Source organism: Mauremys mutica, chromosome 21 (genome assembly GCF_020497125.1).
Source record: "Mauremys mutica isolate MM-2020 ecotype Southern chromosome 21, ASM2049712v1, whole genome shotgun sequence".
NCBI lineage: Eukaryota > Metazoa > Chordata > Testudines > Geoemydidae > Mauremys > Mauremys mutica.
In genome coordinates this window covers 17,291,965-17,317,926 of record NC_059092.1, presented here as the reverse complement: position 1 = coordinate 17,317,926, position 25,962 = coordinate 17,291,965, and the positions used below count along the sequence as shown (strand labels likewise).

Below are 25,962 nucleotides of genomic sequence, written 5' to 3'. Positions count from 1 at the left end.
CCCTATTGTCAGTCATCCTAGTCACATTGGAAGAAACCCCACCAGAGCCGGGGTCAGGACCAGGACTGTTCGGTGACCTTGCTTCAGTGGGGGATCTGGATGGGAGGCAATGGGCCACATTACCAAGAGTTTTCCCTGGGATCTTCCTAGCTAGAGCTGGGGGGGAAATTATTTTCCCATCTCATAAGAACTTTTGAGATGCCAAAAAATTTCCAATCCCAAAGTGAGATGAAAAAATTCATCTTGAAAATTTTCTCAAACTAAAAATCTGAAACAACAACAACAAAAAATGGAATCAGGTCACTTTCACCTGAAAAACTGGTTTTGAAATGGAAAACACCCCCTCCCCTCAAAGTGTTTGAAATGGGAAATTCATCAACATTGGCCCTTTCCCAGGAACATTTCGGTTTCGATGAGGTGGTGTTTAGAGATGGAAAACCGTATCGTCGAAAAATTCCTGCGCTCCGGGCACTAGTGGGACGAACCCTCCCTTGCTACTCCCACTGACTCCAGCCCAGGTGGTTCCGGTTGACTTGTCAAGGACATTTTGAACAGCGACTGTAAATCTTTCCTGTGTTGTTAGGGATAACTGCCTGGGTGGGGCGAGGAGGAGGGACAGCGACTGGTACCGGGCCAGTGCAAGTGCAGAGGCTGGGAGGTAGATTCCTGCAGAACTCCGGAGGCAGCAGCTGTCCTGAGACGCACACAGGTGAGTCCTGCAGTGCTCTGAGCAGGGTGCCTTTTTTTTGCAGCATGTAGCAGAGAGAGAGGCTGGTCTGCTGTACAGGGAGCTGGTCCTGAGAGACCTGGGTTCTACTCCCGCCATGGACTTCCTCTCTGACCCCAGGCCAGTGCTTTAAGGACAGAATTTCAAAGGTTTTTAGGCACCCAGAGATGCAGCTCGATATCTAGAGGGGTTTACAAAGCACCAAACCTTCTAAGTGCATTTGAAAATCTCACTAGGTGCCTAAATGCCTTTGAAAATCTGCCTTTAGTCTGTGTGTGTCTCAGTGCCCCACCTGTACAGTGGGGATAACAGCACGGCTCGACCTTGCCGAGGGGCTGGGAGGAGAAATAGGTTAGACATTGTGAGGTGCAGCCTCAGATACTATGGTGATGAAACCACATAAATACCACAGGTAGAGTGGGAACCTCTCTGTACGCTGCTAGCCCTGCCCTGGGTCTGACCCCTTCTTTTCATCTACGCCCCCCAATCTCCCCCTTTTCTGAACGTAACCTGGGCTCAGTGCTTTGCTGTATTTTTTTCTGAGCCCCCGGCCCGTGTTCTCTCTAAAACAACCCTCCTCCCTCTCCCCCCGGAGAGGATTCCTCTTTTACAGGCTAAACGTCCATACCCTTCATTTAATCACCAGCCCTTTCTTATCTTAATCACCCGGCCTCTGTTTGTAAACAAAATCCTGGCCCCCTGGCCCAGGGGCACCTCTCCTCTCCACTAGTTCTGTGCTGTAGTTAAGAGCTCCACCTGGGAGCTTGCCCACCTCCTGTATGAAACTCAGGGGGCTTCTGCCCTCCCCTTGGGGTGAGATGCCCAGCTGCCAGACACATGCCCATGCTAGGTCTGATCGAGCTAGCGTGCTAAAACGTAGAAATAGTGGTGGGAGCGGTGGGATGGGTATGAGCCCATCTGAACCCCATAGGCCTGTATTCGGGGCGGCCAGTCCCTCCTGCTGCTTGGACCACCAGGCTTACATTGGCTCAATCAGCGTAGGGCTGTCGCCTTGATCTGGGACTCGCCCTGCCAGCTCCAGTGCAGACACGCTCTGAGTCTGTGGTTTCAATCCCACAGTGGTGACGCTGTCTGTCAGACACTAGCCTAGGGGCCAGCTCCGCAGCTGGTGCAAACTGACACAGCCCCAGGGACTTCAATGGAGTGGCATCAGTTCACACCTGCTGAGAATCTCAGCCCCTTTCCTCTGTGCCCCCCATGCTGGGTGGAGACGCTGGCAGCTGGGGGCTCCTTTGCCGCTGTAGCCATCGGCCCTGTTAGTTAGTTATTCCAGGAAGCTGGGAGGAAATCAGATTTTCTGTGGTTCGTTCTTCTCTGTCGACTCCCTTCCTCTCTGTGGAGCAAAACTGAGGTTCCTCAGCACGTTAGTGAGCAATGCAAGTCAGAGAGGCTTTGGGCTGGATTCTGGCCCGGGCCTGGGGGCTCCACTCCAGTGGGTGGCATGAAGCAGCTGGAAAAATGGCATGACTGGCTACCTGGGAATTCTTCCCCAGCTTGAATGGGGCCGGATTGTGCCTAGTCAGCAATCCAGCTCTGCTTTTGAAGGTGCCCTCTTCTATGTGAGGATCTCGGCTTTCATTAAAACAAACAACAGTAAGTCTCTAGCTGTCCTGGATGTGAAGAAAACCTTGAAAGGTGAAGTGAGTATTATCAATGCAGTGATGTCTGAGTCTGCAGAGAGCCTGAAGCAATAGCCCTTAGAGGGGCAAATTGCCCCATGAATTTCAGGGGGTGTTAACATAGGTGCCCAATAATAAAGCAGCAAAAACTGCTTCGTACCCTAAGCCAACAAAGTGGGTCATGGCTGTGCCCAGAATCTGGGCCAACAATGCTGGCAGACAGCCACTTTTGCCCCTGTCCTGCCCAGAAAGGAGCACAGCCCATACCAGTGCCGAATCTAGGCCTCTGAACATCTGCTGAATCAGAAAGTGCTGTTACATGGGAGTGCCCTGAACTGCTCACGGCAGAATGCAGGGAAGCTGTTTTGAGTTCCTGGGACGGAATCCCATTCCTGCATCTCCAAGGGCCACCAGCTGGTCCCCCCCAACTCCTGTGCAGGACTGACTTGGAGAAGACGGCAGTGCTGAAAGCAGGCACCTGTAGGGCTCCCTGTTCTTTTAACGGACAGGTATCATCTGTCTTTGGTGCCGTCTGCTGGTTCCTTGCCCCGGCCCGTCCAAGAAAGACTCATCTTTAGGGTACGAATGAGCAATGGGCAAACCATGAAAAGTGCAGAGGTCCAGATCAGCATGGAAAAGCTTGGGGAGAGAGGGCGGGTTCGGAGAGGAGTCTGTGCACGGTGAAAGGGCTGGAAGACATTCACTTCCCCACATTGGACTCTCTGAGACTCTCCATGTGGCCTGGCCCAGTGAGATCCCCTGTCACAAGGCTTGTGATCACAGCTTGTTGGGAAAAGATGTTTCTTCCCCCACGAAAAATTTTGACACAGCTGCAAAATGTTTCTCTTTTTTCTGTCAAAACAAATTTCCTCGTAGAAACTGAAACCTGAAAAAAAGTTCAGTTTTCAGCAACCCCAAACTCTGAAATTTTTGGGTTTTTTTTTGGTTGCAGGAAACAAAAACTAATCAGATTTCAGTTTTTTGGTGAAAATATTTGATGAACACAGAAGCTTTTGCTGAAAAATTCCCATTTGGTCACAGTCAGTTGATACCGAACACGTTCCATCAAAATGTTTTTTCTATCAGCTCTAGCTAGACTCCTCTCTACTCCCTCCCATTCCCGCTCTGATCCCCGTTCCCATGCCCATCAGAGCCCCAAACCAACCACCACCCTGCTAGCCATGAAGCCCCCTTCCCTCCTCACTCCTGCAGCCACTGCCCCTGCTTTCAAGCCTGGGGCCTGGCAGGAGTGAATGGCCTGGCTGCTGGGTCGCAGCGTGGCACACGCTGTACATTTCCCCCCCGCGCCGAGGCTTCACTGTTAGTGCACCCTTGTTGGTGCAAGTCCTTGCACGCGCGGATTCTGTGCTGTGAAACTACAGGGGCTGAATCCTCAGGGATGGCTCGAGTGGTCTGAATTAGGTGAACCCAGTTTGGCTGATACAAGAGCCAGGCCCTCCTGGAATGCAACCCGAAACAGGATGGTTTCTAGCCAGGTACTTCTGTCCCTGTCATAAAGGTTCATTAAGGGCTGGATTCTGCCAGCCCTGCTCACCTTTATCATGACCTTACATTGTGTCGATTTCAGGGGGGGCTCTGCGTGAGTGGGGGGCAGGGGATGGGCAGGATCCAGCCCTAAATGCCTTTTGGTTTCATTTGATCTTAGAACTGGGTTGAGACCATAGACCCCCCTTTGGGCATGGCAGGGCTACCCGGCTGGCTCAGAGGGAAGAGCCCCATCTCCTGACACATCAGCCACGCTTATTGTTTTGATGCCCCTGCTCACCCGCTTCCTGGGACCGTGGGCAGGAAACGGGTAGAGGTTTGGCTCCAGCCTCCATCCCCAGGTGGTCCGGGCAGCTGAGCCAGGGGCGGGATGCCTGGAGGGAATCGTGTCTCTTTGCCACAGGGCCTCTCCTGGGATCCAAACCGAGCTGTGAGCTGAGCGTGAGTTGTCTGATAACCTCCTGTCCTACACTTGACCTTCTTGGCCTCCTGTGAACAACACGTGGATGCCCTGAGGCCTCACGGGCCTGGTGCGCAGGGGGGAGAATTTATTCCTTGTTGTTGGGTCTCACTCCATTAGCAGCTCAAGGTCACCCACTCAGTCAACACATTAATCACCCGCTCACTCCAGCTGGATGCCAAACATCAGCTATTATTAGCACAGTGCGGCTTTACCTGGTGCGGGATCTGTCCTATAAACTGCTTCCCGGTGCGCAGCAGAGCTAAATCACCCCTCGCTCTCCTGCGAGATTCTGGACCAGACACTCACCCCTGGGCATTAGGCCACTCCAAGGAGGACCGAAGTCCCACTGACTTTGTCTCAAGAGATCCAGGCAGGGCCAATGCCGTCTTCAGGCGTGATACGAAAGGAGAGGGTGAGTCAGTGAGTTGGCAGCCATACAGGGAGTCTGTTCTGGATTCTGGGAGGGCCAGAGGAGAAGCTTTCACCACAACAGAGGCAAGACAGATGGAGGAGGGGAGAGGGGACTAGGCAAGCTTGGGGAGCAGGGAGGGGAGGGGAGCGACCAGGGCTCAGTGTCCCCAGTGTAAGTGAACGGATTTGCAGCCATGTAACATCAAACTCCAGCCCAGGGTCCATGAGGAGGCTGTTTCTGACCCAGCAAAGAAGTACCCCACGGCTGCGTTATTGGGGAAGCAGCAGCTGGTGGGAGGTAGGTGTCCCCACCACACATGCAGACCAGGACAGCTGAGCCTGTCGTTTGCCAAAGCTGTACGGTCGCCAGGGCCGCCCAGTGGGGGGGCAAGTGAGGCAATTTGCCCCAGGCCCTGTAGGGGCCCCGCGAGCCGCTCCGGGTATTTGGCAGCACTTCGGCGGCAGGCCCTTCACTCGCTCCTGGTCTTCGGCGGCAGGCCCGTCACTCGCTCCTGGTCTTCGGCGGTGGGTCCTTCAGTGCAGCAGAAGACTCGGCGCGAGTGAAGGACCCGCCGCTGAAGTGCTGCCGAAGCCTCGGAGCGCCGCCTGGTGAGTACAAGCGCTGCAAGCGGTAGGGGAAAAAAAAAAACCTGCAATTGCTGGCACTTAGGCTGCTCTACCGCTGCCGCTTCGTTCTTCAGCGTATCCTTCCCTCCGAGAGGGACCCGCCGCTGAATTGCCGCCGAAGACCCGGCCCTGCCCCAGGCCCCCTGAATCTTCTGGGCGGCCCTGACGGTCGCTGCTAGTGAAATGGTCCCTGGTTAGCGCCGTCCTTTGTAAGATGGGCCTCTCTGTAGCCCAGAACCCCCTACGGTGAGGCAGCCCGGACCCGCCTCTTACCAGCAAGCTGCTCCCATTTGCACAGGGACCAGCAGTGACCTGCTACTCCTGGCCCGGAGCCATCGCTGGCCCATGGCGACGGCAGGGTCCTGGAGGGGGCGGAGGGAGCACCATGCTGCCCAGGAGGAGGCGGAGAGGATTCTAGTGCTAGAAGAAAGCTGGAGGCCCTGGCCCAGAACACGCAGGACAATCCGAGGTAAGAGCCGAAATGGATGGAAATGTTCCTACTCCAGCGCGGGTGGCAGAGCTGTCAAAGGCCTCCTGGGTCATCTAATCCAGATGGCGCATAAGCAGCATCCTCCCCTGCCAGCAGGCCCTCAAGTGTGACACCTAGACCCCTCTGGGGTGGGGGCTGGGGCCACAGGCACCTCCCCAGCTGGAGCCTTGCAGTTCCTAAACCCCCCAACTCTACGGTGTGTCGTTAATAACAGGAGGACTTGTGGCACCTTAGAGACTAACATTTATTTGAGCATAAGCTTTCATGGGCTACAGCCCACTTCATCCGACGCACAGAATGGAACATAGAGTGAGGAGAGAGAGACACATACAGAGAACACGAAAAGGTGGGAGTTGCCCGACCAACTCTAAGAGGCTAATTAATTAAGATTAACTGTTGTCAGCAGGAGAAAAAAAACTTTTGCAGTGATCCTCAAGACGGCCCATTTCAGACAGTTTGACAAGAAGCTGTGAGGATACTTAACATGGGGGAAATAAATTCAATGGGTGTAATGGCTCAGCCATGTTAAGTATCCATTGGGCTTGGATTTCAAATGGCTGCCCCCGAATCACTGCACCGGGTTTGATCCACCATGGCTGCAGGTCAGCTGTATTTAATAACATCCAGCTGGTATGTCTAAGGTGCCCCTTCAGTCTGTCCTGCCTTTCCCCTGACATTTGCCTGCATAGAGAGCTGCGGAAGAACAAAACCCAGCTGCTGGGTAGGTCTCGCTGGCAGTAGCTGGTCTGAAAATGAATCTCGGAATGAACTCGTGGACTATTTCAGCCTTAACGAAGCTGCCCCCCCAGGGGAACTTTGTTTCCTGGTTGATAACTGAGCTGGTTGAAAAGTGTCTTTGTGCTTCTCCCATCCTCCGGGAACCTGTTCCTCCGAGTGCAGAACAAACAATCACTTTCTGCTTCAGTGCCAGACCCTGCGCTACTGACCAGCTCTGCTCACTTTCCTCCTGTGAGGGATGTGCAGCCTCTGTCTACAAGGGGGCTGAAAAGAGCGACCCCCCAAATCCTTCCCCAGGAGCCCAAGCAGGAGGAAATTCTCCTGGTGCCTGGGCCCTGATCTGGGGCCAGTGTTTTTACTGGGTTAGCCACAGTCCCTCAGCAAAAGGAACGAGTTGCCGTGCAACAATCAAACTCATGCCCTGTGGGGTGTAGCTGACCCTCCTTGTAACATGTGATTTACCTGGCCCCAGCGGAGTGTGTCTGACTCGCCCTGTCCCACTGGTGCCCCCTGCAGGCTGCCTGGAGTGTGTGAAGCGCCAGCTGTTCCGTGTCGGTGATGACTGGTACTTCCTCTTTTTCCTGGGGGTGATAATGGCGCTGATCAGTTTCGCCATGGATTTCACAGTCTCCAGGCTATCGAATGGTAACTATTGGCCGGTTGTGATCGCTTTCTCTCAGCTGAATACTACGAAGGACCCCAGCCTCTACAGTGAGTAGGGCAGAATGATTATCCGCCTGGGGAAACTGAGGCAGGGAGAGGGGCTGTGACTTGCCCAGTGCCACAGGAGGAGGTAGGATCAGAGATGGGATTAGTATTCAGGTGCTCCTGGCCAGGCCTTGGCTTGCACTGTTCCACTGGACGCCTCTCCTGAATGCCCCATAGTCCTTGCAGCCAAAGCTGCTCAGTGGGGGCTTTCTGGACATGGAGGGAATTCCCTCTGCGCTGCTCCTGGCTCACTCTGCTCACTCAGCACGTAGGAGCCCCAAGGCAATGGCCTGTCCTAGGAGTGCACGGGGTGTTCTGCAAGACTCTACTGCAGCATCAGTTGAGAGGAAGCTCCTGGCCTGGCTGGTCTCTGTGGGGTTCACTGCCTGTGCCATGGGGATGCTGGACCATGGGGATGATGGCAGAATTCAGTGCAGGGTATCACTGGCTGAGCAAACAGCATAAGCTTAGGGAAAGGAGTTGGGTGGGTAGGGCACTGAACTAGGAATCAAGAGCATCAGGTTCTATTCCTGCCACCGACTCTCTGCATAACCCTGGGCAAGTTACCCCCTCCCTCCCCTCCACCGCATGGGAACAGCAACACCCGCCCCCCCACCCTCACCACTGGGATCTGTGGCTGGAAAGCAGTCGAGAATTGCCCTGTTCCGTCAGACGCTCCAGTCCGAGGGGATTTGCAGCAGTACCCTAGCAGCCCACTGACAGGTAAATACACAAAGCCAGAGTCCAGGCCCAGAGGGAAAACTTAGGTTACATTGACACCTAGTGGAGTTCGCATTAGATCAGGCAGCATCCTGGGAGCTCCTCTGTGTATCTCCGTTAATTACTGTCATGCCCAGAGTGCGCTCAGGACGATCCACTCCAGGTGGACACAGAAATCTAAAAGAGGCTTTTATCCTCCCCAAGGAATCCATTCCAGGTGGAGACAGAAATCCACCTTGTTCTCGTTCTTCCACGTGAAGGAGGGAACAGAGAGTGGGAGAGGGATCCCAGACTGAATTTCTGTGCCCGTCTGGAGCAGATTCCAGCAACGCTGGCTGTGCAAATGATGGCATGAACCAACTCCAGGTGGCGCGGTGACTTGCTTACTTCAGCTGCCTGTTCAGTGCAGCCCCCGTCTGTTTTCTGGAAGGCAGCAGCTGGGCAGAGCACTGAGGAGAGAGGGATTTGGGTTTTAGATAGGAGAATGGAATGTGGTCCCAAGAAAGGGCAATAGAAAGAGGGTTCAGATGAAGGATGCCCCATGTATACGATGTATTTCCACAGACCCTCTCGTGCCACTGACATTGATTTTAACATGAAAAGCTTAGAGCACGTCGGCCACAAGAAACCCTGCGGCCGAACCCATAATAGAGACTGTTCCCACCCCACCCTTTGCCGGTCCTTCTTCCCCTCCCCTCGACTGTCCTATCACAACCCACCCCCGTTTGTTTTGGTGTCATGTTTTTTATGTAGGGTAATGTTCCGGGGAACGTAGAGTTGGAGGCTGTGGTGAATGAAAGGCGGGAAGAACATTCAGAGAATCAAAGAGTTAGACACTGTGTAATAAACCCGTGGAACTCACTGCCATAGGGTATTAGTGGTGCAAACAACTTAGTAAGATTCACTATTGCACTGGACACATAAATTAGAATGGAATCTGAAGTTTACACTAGCTGGGGTAAAAACCCAAGCACTGCCAATCCTCATGCTTCTGGGCATAGGAAGATTGTCAGACGGGGGTCAGGAAGAATCTCCCCGTCTTACTCCACGGGCTGTTATTGTACAATTAGATGTTTGAATGGGATTAACATCTTCCCTCGGCCACTGAGCACTGTTGGAGAGAGTGGACTGGAATAGCTGGACCAATGATCTGTTATGGTGCGGCAGGAGATGGGATCCCAGAATAGATGGGCCATTGGTATGAACTGGAATGGTGGGAAGTTGGAATAGTTGGACCGTCGCTCTGTTCTGGTGTGTCGTATGTGGGCTATCAGAACAGATTGTGTTGTGGAGGGAGGCAGGATATTGTACTCGCTAGGCCACTGGTCCATTTTGCTGCATCACTTCCTTCGTCTCTGCTGTACTCGTTTTCTAGCACACAAGTGGCTTTACCAAGAGCTCGGGGATCACTTACTGCTGAAGTACCTGTCCTGGACTATGTACCCGATTGCCCTGTCCGCCTTCTCCACTGGCTTCTCTCAGAGCATCACTCCACACTCGGGAGGTGAGTCTGACGTGCTCAGACACGAGGCTCACAGGTCACAGAGGAGCCATCTTATTAATAAGAATCATCCCTTTGTCCCATAGCTCCTTACCAGCCTGATGTCTCTTCTGGAGTCAAGCCCCAGGCTATTGACTATCCAACCTGATATCAAGTGCTTCAGGGGTGACCCTTCTGTTGCACCATGGGCTCATGCTGACCAACATCATGATGGGGAAGGTGCAGCCCAGTGGGCAGTAGATGCAATGGTTCTTCCACTTTGGGTGGGAGGGTCTTCAGAACGAAACCTTCTGAGAGCTAAGCAGTGGGGGGTTGGGGTGATGGTTTGGGAGATGGTCCATCAGAAGGTCTATCTCCTAGAGAGTGGCCTGCAGAGTGGAGAAAGCTGGAGACAGATGTGCACATCACAAAAATCCCACGACGGTCAGTACTAAGTGGGTCCCTTGTTGGCCATCACAGCAGACAGGTCAAGGACTGGAAGGGCCTGGAGAGTGAACTCCTCTGTCACGCCCCAGGTCAGATGCATTGAAGGGCATTGGCCGGGTGGTGCATGGGAAGTTTGTGCTGCTGCTTCCCACATTGTATGGGCTTGGTGGATAAACAGAGGACTTCTGTCTCCGGGGCTGACCACAGGGAACCTTTCACTGGCTCTCAATGTCAAGTGTGCACAAAGGTCTTTGCCCTATAGCAAGCAACAGATGGCTTTTTTTTTTTTTTATCCCTGGAACCCAACAAATGTGGAAGACACCTTGGGTAGAAGCAGAGCATCTCTCTGCTTTTGGATGATCTAGTGGCATCTGGTTTGAATTGCAAGTACCCAACTCAGAGTACACCCCCTTGGCCTTGTTGATACTGGGTTCCTGGTTGGAGACTCAGTGGAATCCCAGAACTGGAGATCCAGACATTGCTACCAAATGCCTTCACCTCTGTTAACTCTTGGCTCACCAAGTGGTTTGCTGGCATTCTGGCATGTCCTACTTTTCTGTGTTTCTCCAGGCTCTGGCATCCCGGAGCTCAAGACCATTCTCACCGGAGTCATGCTGGAGGAGTACCTGGCCATTAAAAACTTTGGAGCCAAAGTGGTGGGGCTGACCTGCACCCTCGCGTGTGGGAGCACCGTATTCCTCGGCAAAGTCGTAAGTGTCCCCCGCTCGGTCTCGTGGCTGAATGAGGCTGAGGAGACATTTTGGTTGCTGGTTCCTCTTGAGGGACCAGGCTGGTGTAGGCCATCGGGGATAGTATAGAAAGTACAGGAAGGAGACTGGGTGAGAGCCCCATGCTCCCTACAAGGGACTCTTCCAAATCTTGGGAGGGAGATGAAGTCAAAAGGTGCTGGGGTGTCCCAAGCAGGGCTAGCTCCACAGCTGGTGCAAATCCATTGACATCAGTGGGATGATTCTGATGTACTGAGAATCTGACCCTGATTCAGGGCACCGGAGCGATCTTTAGCTGTCTGATATCTGAGGGCGTGTTTCAGTCAGGTTGCGTCAACAGATTCCAAGTCCAGCGAGAGACGGGAATCTCCAGATACACATGCAAAGAACCCGAGGGCCGTTCTGGGTCTGAGAACGGGTGTGTCTGTAACATGCTCAAGAGCCTCTTCTCTCTGAGTGGCAAATAAACGGAGATTGAAACTGTCCAGTGGCTGAGCAGCAATGGTGGGCGGGTGGGAATTAGCCCATATCAGAGTGGGGCAGTGGCACTTAAGGTTGAGACCAGCTTGCTGTTTAACAGCTGATTTTTCCAAGTGACCTAAAATCTGCCTGTTTACTTGGGTTGACCTGAAAATTGCTGCACCTGGGGGTTTGGCTAGTGGTCCAGATCTGAGGTCAGCAGAGCAAGGATTGAGATACAGCCCCCACATCTCCCCCTAGGAAATGAAATGAAAATGATCAACTATAACCTTTAGAAACTCGAATGATGTTTTGCTACTGGCTGCATGAGACCTCCAGAGTGTCTCCTAAACTGAAATCCCCTGTAACACCACAAGTTTTTCTTCCACACATTAAAGACAATGGTGCCGTCTAGTGGCTGGAATGCACAGAGGCGAGTGCTTCTCCGTCAGCTCAAGCAGCAGAGGTTTGGGCTGGAAGGAGCAGGGTTCTAGACCTGGTTCCTCAGGTAACTGCCTGTTGTTGGCAGATGTGAACGGAACGCTGATCTGAGCGGCAGTAGGGGGGTCGGATAGGTCATGGCCGCAGGAGGTAATCTCTTGAGACCGTCTGATCTCATGGGCTTTCCAGCCCGTGTTCTCCTCCCAAGCAATTCAGGTGACCAGCTGGGGCCAGATCCACACCTCGTGCTGTCACTGCACTGTCAGCAGGTTACATCTCGCTCAGCCGGGCTGTGGTGTTTCTCTCCAAGGACGCCACTGCTCTTTGGCGAGTCTCTGCTCTTCATGCAAACCACTGAGCACCCAACTCCTCCTCTCCTCCAGGGCCCCTTCGTGCACCTCTCCAGCATGATCGCAGCGTATTTAGGAAAGATCCGCACGTCTGTCGTTGGGGAGTATGAGGTAAGGCGGCGAATGGGGCGGCCGCCTGCTGGTGAGAGGAGAGGGGACTCAGCGGGTGGGGTCAGACACCCCGATTCCTTCTCCCCGGGGTTGCCCTTATCGACTGGTCCCCGCTGGCAGCGTAGTGGGGCTCCCTGCAAGTGCTAGAGTCTGAGGCAAACCACCCTGCTCCGCGTGTGTCTCCGTTCCAGAACAAGAGCAAGCAGACGGAGATGCTGGTGGCAGCCGCTGCTGTTGGAGTTGCAACCGTCTTCGGGGCTCCCATTAGCGGTAAGAGTGCAACTGGCCCGGCCCGGGGGGCGGCAGGGGTGAGGAGCGTGTCACATGCTGGTGGAGTGTGTGGTGCCACCTCCTGCCAGCTGGGTCACAGAGCAGAGGTTCCCAAACTTTTCTTATTGTGTTCTACCCCCCGCCGGAGCTACCCCCGGCTGCTCCCCTACCGCCTGCCAGAGCTACCCCCGGCTGCCCCCCTACCGCCTGCCGGAGCTACCCCCGGCTGCCCCCCTACCGCCTGCCGGAGCTACCCCCGGCTGCCCCCCTACCGCCCGCCGGAGCTACCCCCGGCTGCCCCCCTACCACCTGCCGGAGCTTCCCCCGGCTGCTCCCGGACCCCCTGCCGGAGCTACCCCCGGCTGCCCCCCTACCGCCTGCCGGAGCTACCCCCGGCTGCCCCACTACCGCCTGCCGGAGCTACCCCCGGCTGCTCCCGGACCCCCTGCCAGAGCTACCCCCGGCTGCCCCCGTACCCCCCGCCGGAGCTACCCCCGGCTGCCCCACTACCGTCTGCCGGAGCTACCCCCGGCTGCCTGCTTCGCCTTCCCCTTCTCATCACTGATACTTTGTGTGTTCTTCTTAACACCACCTGTCTTTAGCCACCTCTCCATAATTCACTGTTACAAACAGAGATAGTTACAGTGTGACGTATACAACGGAACCCCCACCCCCACCCCAAGTTCTGAGCTCAGTTAGACTGGACGGTTGCTGGGCAACTGAACCCGCGCTGCATGGTGATTGGAGGGGAGGGCTCTATACGTCAGTGTTGCTGTGTATCTGTGTTCTCAGTGGTACATCTTGAAATAAATGACCTACCGTGTTTTATATAACAAATTGGCACCGGGTATTAAAGCTCTTGCGTACCCCCAGGGGTATGCGGACCAGCGTTTGGGAACCCCTGACATAGAGGATAACAGCCTTCTATTGGTGCTAGCTAACAGAGGATCTCACATGGTCAAAATCTGTTCTTTGGGGCTGAAAACCTTGTCTTGCCGAATAATACAACAGCCCTCGCTCCAACCGGCTCTGCTCTGCCCCCTCTGTTCCCACTTGTGCTCCTTGGCCCCCACCCCACCTTGCCAATTTCCCTCCTACCTTTCCTATAAGGCTGATGCTTTTGGACCCAGCAGGGAGGTAGGAATTCACCTCCTGTTGTCTTCACACCCTTTCTGCTATTGCTCAATGAATAGCAAAATAATAACCCCAACTATACATACAACATGATGGGGGCTAATTTAGCTACAACGAGTCAGGAAAAAGATCTTGGAGTTATCGTGGATAGTTCTCTGAAGATGTCCACGCAGTGTGCAGAGGCGGTCAAAAAAGCAAACAGGATGTTAGGAATCATTAAAAAGGGGATAGAGAATAAGACTGAGAATATATTATTGCCCTTATATAAATCCATGGTACGCCCACATCTCGAATACTGTGTACAGATGTGGTCTCCTCACCTCAAAAAAGATATTCTAGCACTAGAAAAGGTTCAGAAAAGAGCAACTAAAATGATTAGGGGTTTAGAGAAGGTCCCATATGAGGAAAGATTAAAGAGGCTAGGACTCTTCAGTTTGGAAAAGAGAAGACTAAGGGGGGACATGATAGAGGTATATAAAATCATGAGTGATGTTGAGAAAGTGGATAAGGAAAAGTTATTTACTTATTCACATAATATAAGAACTAGGGGTCACCAAATGAAATTAATAGGCAGCAGGTTTAAAACAAATAAAAGGAAGTTCTTCTTCACGCAGCGCACAGTCAACTTGTGGAACTCCTTACCTGCGGAGGTTGTGAGGGCTAGGACTATAACAATGTTTAAAAGGGGACTGGATAAATTCATGGTGGCTAAGTCCATAAATGGCTATTAGCCAGGATGGGTAAGGAATGGTGTCCCTAGCCTCTGTTCGTCAGAGGATGGAGATGGATGGCAGGAGAGAGATCACTTGATCATTGCCTGTTAGGTTCACTCTCTCTGGGGCACCTGGCATTGGCCACTGTCGGTAGACAGATACTGGGCTAGATGGACCTTGGTCTGACCCGGTATGGCCTTTCTTATGTTCTTATGTTCTTATGTTCTTATGTTAATTGATCCTGTTACCGTGGCGAGTCCGTAACTCAGAACAAAATGGCACCTGGCGGAAGCTGGGTGCACAGACAGGCATTGGGATGTCTGCCCTGAACTGCGTATGGGAATGCCCAGAAGAGCGCTCCCAGGAAGGTGAGAGGTCCCCTAAGAAGGAAAACCAGGTGGCAAAACCATGATGACCCTACCTGGAAAACCAGGGAAATGTTTCTATGCGTATTAGCTTCTGTGAAACCCCTTTTAAAATTCAACAGGACAAATGTTAATGTGGGTCCTTTGAGGAGAAAAGCTCAGAACTGAGCTCTCCAGCAGCAGCAGGCGGAAACAATGTCCCCACTGGAATTTCTGTCACTAGATGCAGGGTGGATTCGGAGCTATCCCAGGGCCTGCTCCAAAGGCCTCTGATGTCAATGGAACGACTCTCCATGCAGCTTTAAATCAAGCCCGTCTCGCATTGCTATGTCGCCAGTGCTGTGTTTTCCCCCTACGCTGACAGCAGCTATGTATTGCTCAGCCTAAGGCACTTTATGACAAAGAAAGAACAAATATAAAGTCTCCAAGGGTCAGCGCGCACAGGGCCTTGCTCTGTAAGATCAGCACTGAGCCGTGAAATTGGCAGTGGCCTCACAGCAGCAGGTTGGGGGACTCTTCTGCACTTCAAAGATCAGCATCTCCTCTCCGTCATGTAACACTGTCGTTTGTGGTGCTGGAGGTGGAGGAGACTAAGTGGCCTCTTTGTGAATGGCCCAGAATCCTGGTGTGAGGATCTGGGCCCTTGGTGCTGTACGTTTTCCCCAGGGCGTAATGTTTAACAAGCACTTGAGAGTTTGCCAGGAGATGAGGCACAAGCACCTGGCTCATTCTGGGTCTGCTCTGGCATCCAGCTCCCCCAGGGCCTGCTCAGATGCCTAAGGCGAGTTCTCGCCTTTCATTTGCCACCCTAGTAACCTGAGACCTCTTTCCCCAGGGGTCCTGTTCAGCATTGAGGTGATGTCATCCCACTTCGCGGTCAGGGACTATTGGAGGGGCTTCTTCTCTGCCACCTGCGGAGCCTTCATGTTCCGCCTGCTCGCCGTCTTCAACAGTGAACAAGGTACAGGGACCAGCGCTAGCTGAGCGATCGGAGAGGGGCACAAGGAGTGGTGGGATAGCCCATGAGTGAAGAGAAGGTCAAACCACACATGGGTATCCGTGTGCACAGCTGGGCTGCCCCATCACTGAAATAGCCCTCCTCCAGTCCTACCGCCTTGTGCTGGGAGCCTATGAGATATGCAGCATCTGGCTGGGTCAGAACTTGGAGGTGAGACCTTAGCTGGGAGGTTGCGTCAGGAGCTACAGATACTTAGTGCAGAGTTATTCTGCTGATTCACACTGGCAGTCAGATCGGGTGGATCCTATTAGTTCCAGCTCCGCAATATCTAAGGGACGAGGGTCCTCTTTAAAACAGAAGGAACAAGGGGAAGGGACTGTAGAGAACTCATAAGGACAAACCTGATATTCTGGCTCAAATCCATCTCAGCTAGTTACATTCTATCTTACTATATACCTCCTGCACTTTGCATACAGTATTCTCCTCTTCCTACCCAAAAGTGTTGTGTGTGCTTTTGTCACGTGCTGTTAAACAACTGCTGGGCCCAACCCCAGAAGTAGCTGCATTTTAATGGTGGTTGAAAGATTCCTTTGTAAAGCAGTCTGTAGTTGGCAGAGTGCTTGCTATCCTTCAGGATGAAAGGTGCTCCGTTCAGGCAGAACGGCATTTTTTTTCTTTTTTTAAACAAAACCCTGGACCAGAAAATAATTCATCTTTCCCCTGACTGAGGTCAGAACAACCCAGCAAAAGACACTGATCTTTGAAAGGAGACTGGCAGGCTCTAGGCTGTTTTGGTCCCGTATCCTGCTAAAATCAGCTCGTTAATAGCGCATGATGCATCTTTTGTGTCCTGGATGCGGCTGACAGAACCACGGTCTGGTCCCCGGCGGTGCAATTTCAGACATGGCCCTGCTTGAAAACAGTTGATAAAGCCACCTGCAGTGCTGGCCAAAAGCATTCCAGGCAGACCGAATGAGGCTCATATTTGCGGCAGTGAAACTGAAATGACTCTGCCAGCCCAGCCTCTAACGGCTGTTTGTTCGCAACATAAAAGCACCAGCCATTTGGCACGACTGGCCGCCGTTGGTGCCACCACAGGTCAGGGCTGAGCTGCATCGGCAGAGCCGTGTCTGTGGACTGGAACAGGGGGCTGAGATGGGGGGGCTGCAGGTCATGGCTGAGCTGCCTGGGAAGAGCTGTGGTTGGGCAGACTGCAGAGCCCCAGATGTGTTTCTGTCTCCCGCAGTTTTATGAGCATCAAACGTCACCTCATTTCTCCCCTTGCCTTTAAACCGTCAAAGAAAAGGCCAGAGTCTGAGTCACACCGAAACGATCGTGGGGGGATGGGGAAGTGCCGGGCGCTGCTAGCATGTCTTGGGAGGCTGTGAGATGCCAGCTCCACATGGAAATCCAAAGCAGCCAGCCAGGCTAACCCCCAACACTGCTGGCTGGCTTGGGCGAGTGCCTTAGCGGCAGAGCCGTGCTCTGAGAACCCATCCGTGGGCGGGGGGCATCCCCCCAACATGTGCCTGGGAATCATCTTCCACTGGTGGGGCGGGCTCTTCCGGGCTGTGGGTCAGCAGGTACCGTTCTCCGCTGCACAGGTGGGGATGTAAATATCATGTCACCATGGAGGCTGGGCTCTGGTTTGCCCCCATCCCAGCACCACTCGGGCTAGTCCGCTGGCACAGGCCGGCTGCTGCTGCCTCTGACGAAATCTGTGATATACACTCAGCTCCCTATTGGCTAATCAGGGGCACCAGAACAGGGGGGGCCAGTGGCTATGGCCCCCCCTTCTTACCAGCTGTAAGAGCGAGCGATGGGGAAGAGGGGACAGAGAAGAGCAAGAGGGTGGCGGGGCCTCGGGGGGAGAGGTGGCGTGAGCGTGGGGGCTCAGGGGGAAGGGGCAAAGCAGGGATGGGGTCACAGTCCAGACGCCTATGGCCCCCCCACTTTTAGGGCGCTTCCACCGCTCCCGTGGCTAATGCTAATGGAACTGGAGGGTGCCTGGGGTGTCCGTGGTCATGACTTCCGACTCTTTCTCCCAGAAACCATCACTGCTCTATTCAAGACCAATTTTAAGATTGATTTCCCATTTGATCTCCCAGAGACCTTCTTCTTCATGGTGCTCGGGTAAGAGCAGGTCCTTTTGTTCGGTGCAGAGGTGTCACTTTCCAAGGAAGGGGGGCCAGCCCAGGGGAGGGCTTGCTGCCCTGGGGCCTGGCAAACGGCCGCTGTGAGCAAGTTACCGAGGCAACACTCTGCCATCGGTACAACGGACACGCTAGCAGCGCCCTACCGCACCGGGGGGGGGGGGGGGGGGGGGATGAAATCTATTAAGAGCTGGGAGGTGCTGTAGCTAAAGTCACTAGCCAAACCTGGGAATTGCTACATTCATGGTCTCTTTATGCCGCGGCATGAATATGTCTGGCGATGACCTCAGCAGGTGCGCAGACCTGCCTTGGAGGACGCAGGCTGCTCTCGGGGGAGGCGTGGGGGGTAATTCCTGCTCTTCGGGCTCTTCTCTCGGCAGGGGGATCTGTGGGATTCTAAGCTGTGCGTATCTCTTCTGTCAGCGCTGGCTCCTGGGCTACGTCCGGAGGAACACGGTCACCGCCAAGCTGCTGGCTACAGAGTAGGCGTTCTGGAGGGAGGGGCGCTCTCAGGAGGGGGGGCTGGTCCCAGAGTGCAGCAGGACCGGAGCCGTGCAAGCCGTGCGTGTGGCCGAAGTGTGTGGTTCTCTGCCCTGGCCCTGTCGTCTTGTCCCTCCAGCCTCCGCACCCTCCGTGCTGGGCTGGATGTCATCTCCCACCGGATCCGTCCTGGTTCCTTGGCTCAGTCCCCAAGAGGCACCGGCACCTGCCTGCCTATTTGTTCCCTCTAACCAACCATTGGCAGCGAAGGCTCCGTGTTGGAGCGTTCTTGGCATGCTCGGCTTCTGCGCTGCCCACAAGGGGATGGTTTGTCTCCTCCTCCTCCTCTGCTGCAGGAGAGAAAGGAAACCTCCCTCCTGCTCCAGAACCTTTGCTGGCTTTTCACCCTAGGGAGAATTCATGGGCCCATTGCAACTTGGCAACCCAGCCTGTGTGACCTGCCATCTCCCTGCCCCTCCCTTTCCCCTGTCGTTCAGAGAGCCCCACTCCAGGGTCGCCGTGTGATGTTACATGTCACTGATCTGCCTTTTTCAGCAAGCCCATTTATTCCTCCCTGGTGGCCCTCCTGCTCGCCTCCATCACATTCCCTCCCAGCCTGGGGCACTTCATGGCATCCAGGGTAAGTATTGGCCTATCTCGGGATCCCCTCGCCTGTTCTCTGACCAGTGGGGATCTAAGCACTCACTCCAGGGTGGAGAGCAGGGGCCTTTTCCAACCAGCTCTGAAAGACGGGCCACACTGTGGAGAGACAAACTCCCCCCTTCCCGGGGTCTGCCTTTACTAACAAAGTAAACTGTTATCTTCTCACTAAAGTCCAGCTCCAACCTTCTCCCCAGGCTTGGCTGCACCTATGGCTCCTCTCTCCAGACTCCTCAACCCACACCCTACGTCCTCTCTGCCTCCCACCCAAGATCCCTCTGGCAGGGGAGCAGTCCCCTGAAGCCTGTATTTTCCCTCAGTCTGGTCTTCCAGGCTTAATACAGCTGGTAGGTGTAGCAGGCTGGGGCCATCTATGGAGCTACTCCTGATTTACACCAGTGCGGGTGACAAGAGAGTCAGACTGTGTCTGAACACAATAGTGATTCACAGCATCTCCTCCTCCTGTGCAGGGAAGTGCTTAGACCTGTCTCCTCCTTTCCCAGCTCAGCATGAAGGAGCACCTCACCTCCCTCTTCGACAACCAGACGTGGGGCCTTCTGTCCCAGAACGCATCGCTGGCCAGGCCTCCTCAAGTCGACCCTGAAAACCTGTGGATTGAGTGGTGGGAGCCCAGCATCACCATCTATGGCAGCCTGGTGCTCTTCCTGGTGATGAAGGTATTGGCCCCGTTGAGGTCTCCGTGAGATTGGGTACCATGGGTCTGATTCTACAGGAACCTCAGCGCTCTGAGGAGTCAGGAGCCCCTTGCTGGATCAACCCCTGGGTCCTTCAGGGAGAGCCAAGAACATGCAGCCTCATGGAGCAGAGATGGGAGAGGAAAGTCAAGGACCCAGTGGAGTCTGATAGGGGATACAAGGTGGCAGCACCTGTGCGTAAACCAGAGGGCTCCAAGGTTGTGCCATGTGCACTGGTTGGAGGGGAAGTGCCCTTGTGAAGGGCCTAGGAGGAGAAGTCTCTGGTTCCTGTTGGGGAAATGTCCCGGTTACTCTTGTGTGATTCAAGGGGAAGCATAGCCAGCAACTCCTGTGCTCCCTCTCTGTGTCTTCTGGCAAGGGCCTGAGGGCCAGAAGAACCAGATCTCCCATGTAATGTTTGGCCAGGTCAGCTGAGACCAGCTCAGCACAGCTCCTCCGAGCCAGTCCTTTTGGGCCCTCCGGCAGAGCTGTCACCTCGGGGCGATGAGGGTCTGGCTGTGACCGCTGACGTGGTAATGTGCAGGGTGTATGCGCAGAGCAGGGCCTGCTGCTGGATGGAGGACTCTGCAAACTGGTTTGGTGGCTGGAACCCCACCACCATCGCGGGCTAGGGATGGCTGGAGTGGGTGCACGTGGGTGGATCTCACTCGCTCCTGCTCTCTCGTTCGTTCAAGTTCTGGATGCTGATCTTGGCCACCACCATGCCGATGCCAGCTGGGTACTTCATGCCGCTCTTTGTATACGGTGAGACCACTTCGCCCTGCCCTTGCACCCATTTCTGATTGTCCTTATTACCATAACAGGGAATAAGGGCTGCCCATTGGACCAGCCCTTTATCACTCAGAGCTCAGAGGAGGCTGCTGGGATCTCTCGACACGCAGAGCCCTGGCTCTGCAGAAGGGTCGTGGAGAGAGGGGAAAGCAGCAAGTGCTTAGACCAGCAAGATCCACCCCCGGCTCCTGGGAACTTTGGTTCCTGCTCCGGTGGCACGTACACTCGACAAGTCCTGGGCATTTGCGCTTCTGTCCCAGAGGTGCCCACTAGGGGGTGGGAACGTGAGTCCCTGACCTTTAGATCAGAGCGGCTGGATTCCAGCGGTGAACGTTTTTCCAGGTGCTGCAATCGGGCGTTTGGTGGGGGAAGTGGTCGCCTTTCTCTTCCCTCATGGTATCCAGTCGGACGGCGTAGTTAACACCATCACTCCGGGAGGCTACGCACTGGCCGGTAAGTCTCTAGCACGTGACCTCAACTCAGGAGTGTGGCTACAGGCTTCGAATAACGAATGAGGCTGCAGCGGTAGGTGCCTTTGCAGGGTGGCTCCAGAATTTAGTGTATCACTCCATGTTTCTGGGGTGGTCTCCAGGATCCTTCTGTCTCCCCCCATTCCTTTCCCTTTCCAAGGCCCCGGTGTGCTGCGAGCTGGACCCAGCTCCGCTCCACCATGGCTTGCATGGCCTGACAACCAGCGAGAATGACGCAGGAGGATGCGGGAGCTGGACACGAGCACCCTGGCAGACCCACCCCTCCCGCCCCGGGTGCTGGGCAGCAGCGGGAGGTAATTACCCTTTGTATTGTCCTTCTGGCAGGGGCGGCAGCATTTTCAGGCTCGGTCACCCACACCCTGTCCACTGCCCTGCTGGCCTTCGAAGTGACCGGGCAGATCGCCCATATCCTGCCCGTCATCCTAGCCGTGCTGGTTGCCAACGCTATAGCCCAGAAGTTCCAGCCCTCCTTCTACGACGGCACCATCATCGTGAAGAAGCTGCCCTATCTGCCCCGGATCAGGAGCCGACACATTGGGTGAGCCCCTGGGGAGATGCTGCTGCCACCTGCTGCCCCTCCGCTGGCCTGGCGCTGGGTTGGCGCAGGTGCAAGAGGGGCAGGGTAGGCAGCCAGCCAGAGCCGGAGGGGATGGAGCCCCACACCACCGCTGCTGGGTAGCGAATGCAGCGCCTGGCACAGAGGCAGAGCTGAGGCAGGAGAGGGGCCCTGGCGTACCGTGAGTTAACAGATCAACCACAGGGTCCTCAACTCCCAGGGCCATCCCCGCATCAGTCTTTGGTTCCTGGCTCTGGCTTACCCCGGCCTCCCCGGTGGTGATGGTTGTCCAGAGGCCTCGGCGCTGGGTCAGAGGAGAGCGCTCTCCCCTTTGCCCTGGCTGACCCTCGGCCCTTCCATCCCCAGCTCCTACAGCGTGACCACGCGCCAGTTCATGAACACCCACTTTGCAGTCCTGGCCAAGGGCGCCAGCTTTGAGGAGGTCCTCAGCGTCGTGACCTCTACCGACGACCTGGAGTACCCCATTGTGGAGAGCACAGGTACCGCGCCACAGCGCGCCCGGAGACGGGGCCACGGATCCTGCTGGCCCTTCCACTTCCCTCTGTCCCCCAGGCCCATGGCCATCTCTGTTTCTCCTTCCTTCCCCTCGCCCCTCTCCCTTTCCCCCGGAGCTGGGCCCTGGGCAGCGAGAGACAGACCCGCTTCCTAGTCTGGCAGGGATGGAGCACCTGGTGTGGTTCCCTTTATTGATGTGGCTGGCGTTTCTCCTTGCTGCCCCGGGCCAGAAGGGTGGGAGCGAGCCGGTGACATGAGCAGCTTTACCTTGGCAGAAGAGCATCCATGGCTTAACAGAGCCCATGGCATGGAGCTGCCTCCCTGGATGCAGCCCCCATGGTGGGCAGAGATGTGCCATCAGCCTGGGCCTAGGACCATGAAGTGGTCAACCGGTGCCAGGGATCTGAGCTACCCTTCCAGCTCCTCCCATCGCCTGTCTCCTTCCCCCCTAGAGTCTTTGATGCTGGTGGGCATGGTGCAAAGAACTGAGCTGGTCAGGTACCTCCAGACCCACGATGAAGCCAAGCCATCCCCCCAGGAGCCAGGGGAGAAGGTAGGTTCAGAGCACTCATCCCCCTGCGGCGCGTACGGCCCCGGGAGAGCCCCTCCAGCCAGCAGCTCTTAGCACAGAGCGGGTGTGGGTGTTGGGGAACCAGTGTCCGGCCAGACCTGGGAGGGAACTGGTGAGATCCCCGGGCTAGAGGCTGCAGGTCGCCCCCTCTGTCCGGTCAGCCCCCCTTAGAGCCTCTTCCCTTCTCATCGCTTCAGCCCAGGAGTGATGGGAGAGGCTCTTCAGTCCCGGCAGCCCGGGCTGGATTGTTCAGTGCAGTCCATTAGAGCGCTCGCCCAGTCTAGCGAGGGCAGGGCAGGGGGTCACCATGGGTCAGTCCCAGTTTCCTTCCGAGACAATTGGGTGGCTCCATGTCGCACCCGTGGCCCTTCCGGAGCTGTATCCCCTCGGAGCGCCCCTTCTGCAAAGCGGGGTTCAGTGCCTCAGGCTGCCATGTGCTGACACCGAGGCCACATCCCCAGAGACGCCAGCCCAGGCAAGAGGCTTGCGGGGGCGTTCGACCCTACCCCAATATCACCGCTGTTGCCCTGCTGAGACCACGCCCACTGCTGAGGCTCCACCCTCTTAAAGGGGCAGCACCTGGCAATCCATAAGGTATCCGACCGCAAAGGCACTTCGCCGAGTCCTGTCCCCGTGGGAGGCAGCGTGTGGGTGGGACATGCCCCCGAGAGCGCTCTACGAAAGCGGTGCCACTGCCATGGCCTCCTCCGGCCTGTCAGTGCCCACCCCCCGCTGTCTTCCCCGACAGCCTCGCTCCAGCGGGACGCTGGGGGATGACTGCGCCATCGAGCCAATAACTCTCCAGCTGTCACCTTGGACATCTCTGCACCAGGTAACTGGGCGGGAGGAAGGGCTCTGGGGAGAGGCCAGGCCTGGCAGGAGAGATGGGGCTCACAAGGATCAGACTCATTGCTGGGAGCCGCCTGCCTTGCCCGAACCTGCTGAGCAGAGGCGGCAGCTGACAAACCATCCAGGGGTGCCAAAGGCTATCAAAATACAGCCCCAGGCCATGCTTGTGCCTGCCAGGGCCACTCGGGGGCGGGGGGGGGGGAGTGGGGCAATTTGCCCCAGGCCCTGCAGGGGCCCCCACGAGAGTTTTTCGGGGCCCCTGGAGCGGGGTCCTTCACTCGCTCCGAGGGCCCCGGAAAACTCTCGCGGGGCCCGGGCCCCCGGAGCTTCTTTCACTCCGGGTCTTTGGCAGCGGGGGGTCCTTCGGGTCCTGGTTCGGTGGTAATTCGGCGGCAGGGGGCCCCCGCCGCGGGTCTTCGGGGCAGTTCGGCGGCGGGTCCTGGAGCGGAAGGACCCCCCGCCGCCGAATTACCGCCGAAGCGGGGGCCCCCTGCCGCCGAAGACCCCAGGCCCCCTGAATCCTCTGGGTGGCCCTGGTGCCTGCCCCCTACCTGTCCTGCTGTCAGGCCTTTGTACTAGCCCCGTTTACCCAAGAGCCTCTGTTCAGGTGGAGATGAGCACCGGCCACGTGCTAAGACCTGGTGCATTGGTTGCTTGGAGAGCTTGTCTGTTTCATGTGCAGATGATTGTCCGTGTGAGCTTGGGTCACCATGGCATGAATGTGGTATAAAGACCCAGCTAGATGGATCGGCTGCAGCGAGAGAGACAGCTGCCAACATGCCCCCCACTGTTACAAAGTTCTGAGTCCAGCCGGGATTTGTTTTACTACATGGGCTCCGTGTCCTCTGCAGGGGCCGCTCCCTGCACGGTTCTCAGCAGAGGCGGCTGGACGCCCTGAACTCGCCTGGGGCGGGTACACAAGGGCGCAATAGGGGAAGCCCAGGGCCCTGCTACCCTGGGCAGCTCCAGGCTTGTGTGGCCCTGCCAGCTCCACGTGAAGAGGGAACCGTCGGGCGCAGGGGGGCAGGAGGGCTCTGCTGAGAACTGGGTGGCGCTGCCCTGCCACGTCACACTCGCCGCTCCTTCCCTTCCAGGCTCACAACCTGTTTGAACTGCTGAACCTGCAGCGGGTCTTCGTCACGTCCTTGGGGCGGGTCGTCGGGGCCGTCTCTCGGAGCGAGGTAGGGGCTGGGGCCAGCCGGGACTCGGGGCTGGGGGAGAGCTGCCTGCGGGGGATGGCCAGGGGCCCCAGGACCCATCCTGGGCGTGCAGGAGGTGACTGAATGGCTATCGAGTCCCCGGGGCGGGGAGGAGCACGGAGCCAGGCGGGGGCACGGCCTTGCCCACCTGCCGCTTTCTCTTCCAGATGAAGAAGGCGATTGAAGACCTGGCAAATCCGAAGACATTGAAGTGAGCGATTCGGAGCCTGGGAGAGCAGCCCCTTCCCCCTCCTGTGCAGCGGAGCGTGGGACAGGGGATCTCGCTGGGGCCCTGAGATCTCAGCAGCAGGGGGGCGGTGCTGGCAGGCGTCTCCCCACTTATTTTTTGTAAATGGAAATGGATTTGAAAGCTCCCCCACCCTTCCTGCTCCCCCCGCAAGGAGCCACGGTTGTGAGAGCAGAGGCCACACCTGGACCTCTCTGGCCCGGGGACCCTGCCAGCCGCTGGCAGCCCTCGCCCACCCTGGAGACACGATAACACAGAGCTACCCAGGGACAAACACCTTGGCCCACAGACTGTCAGCGCGGAGGGCAGGCCCAGGCTGCAGGGTCTATTGCACTGTGAAATGTGCATGCGCCATCCTGAATTTAGTGCCTGCTGCCCTCTCGGGGCCGGGCCCAGGACTCTGCTACTTAGCAAGCCCTAGGAGAGATGCTCCTTGAGCTCAAGGGGTCGGGGCTTGTGCTTCGGGCAGCGAAAGGGCCTGGCTCCTGCCGTGTACGTCTGGGTTTGGACCTGCCTGCGTTGAATTCTCCTGTAACATGACGTGCCGCCCTTACTGTGCAATTGCTCCCTAACTGCAAGGGTGCAGGGTAAGCCAGGAACAGGGTCGCACGAGCCCCGAGGAGCCAGACCACCCCTTGCCTGTCCCCAGAGCAGCCAGGCTGTTGGGGGGGATTCGGGGGGGGGGGCTCCTTTGAAATCCCTTGTTCCCAGTCACGGCACGCAGTAAATCAGAGACGAGGGCCAGCAGGGGCGGAGCTCTTGATCCTTTGTATTTCTCTGGGGACAGGGAACGCGGCGGGGAAAAGGCGTCACAGCCGTTGCAGCCCTCGGGGGACCCGCTCCCCTTGTCCCTGCTGATGCAGGAAGCGTTGCCAAGGTGCACACAGTCTCCACGCAACAGTAGGAACCTGCTAGGTGACAAAACACACAGTGCCAGGCGTGATGCCCGCTCTGCCGGCTGGGCAGCGGCTGGCTGAAGGGAGGTGGGCTTAGGAGCAGCCCTAAGGGGAGGCAGCGGCACCCAGCAGCAACAATCATTGCACGTGCCAGCCGCCTGCTTTACAGAAGCCCCCTGCACGGGAGGAGATCCCGTGGGATGCAGCCCCCGCCCTGAGCGATGGGCGGGAACCTGCCAAAGGTGCCAGGCGTAGTGGTGCCAACATACGAAGTCTTTTCAATTAAAATATAACATTTACCTGTCCCCCCTTCTCCCTCCCCCCAGTGGGCTAGCTGAAATTTTTCTCATTTGTATCATTCCTCCTCCCCC

At 56.1% G+C, this 25,962-nt stretch overlaps 1 protein-coding gene across 4 annotated transcripts; it reads left to right on the top strand.

Annotated features, from left to right (window-relative positions):
• The first annotated feature begins 566 nt into the window (after positions 1–566).
• LOC123354216 (chloride channel protein ClC-Kb-like) lies at positions 567–25,895 on the top strand. 4 transcript variants are annotated; one of them, XM_044995994.1, is made up of 20 exons: positions 567–709; positions 5,673–5,843; positions 7,119–7,313; positions 9,406–9,534; positions 10,528–10,667; positions 11,969–12,046; positions 12,238–12,316; positions 15,364–15,489; positions 17,535–17,619; positions 18,020–18,121; positions 18,675–18,759; positions 19,283–19,456; positions 20,170–20,239; positions 20,609–20,719; positions 21,082–21,295; positions 21,680–21,813; positions 22,282–22,382; positions 23,149–23,232; positions 24,344–24,430; positions 24,616–25,895. In XM_044995994.1, exons 2-20 carry the CDS (start codon positions 5,720–5,722, stop codon positions 24,661–24,663), a joined length of 2,166 nt encoding a protein of 721 aa, XP_044851929.1. In that variant the 5' UTR covers positions 567–709; positions 5,673–5,719; the 3' UTR covers positions 24,664–25,895. The 4 variants fall into 4 exon arrangements, with proteins under 4 accessions (XP_044851929.1, XP_044851931.1, XP_044851932.1 ...); XM_044995996.1 differs by having other exon boundaries at positions 568–709; positions 7,119–7,247; XM_044995997.1 differs by lacking the exon at positions 567–709 and adding an exon at positions 4,488–4,748.
• The last annotated feature ends 67 nt before the right edge of the window (positions 25,896–25,962 follow it).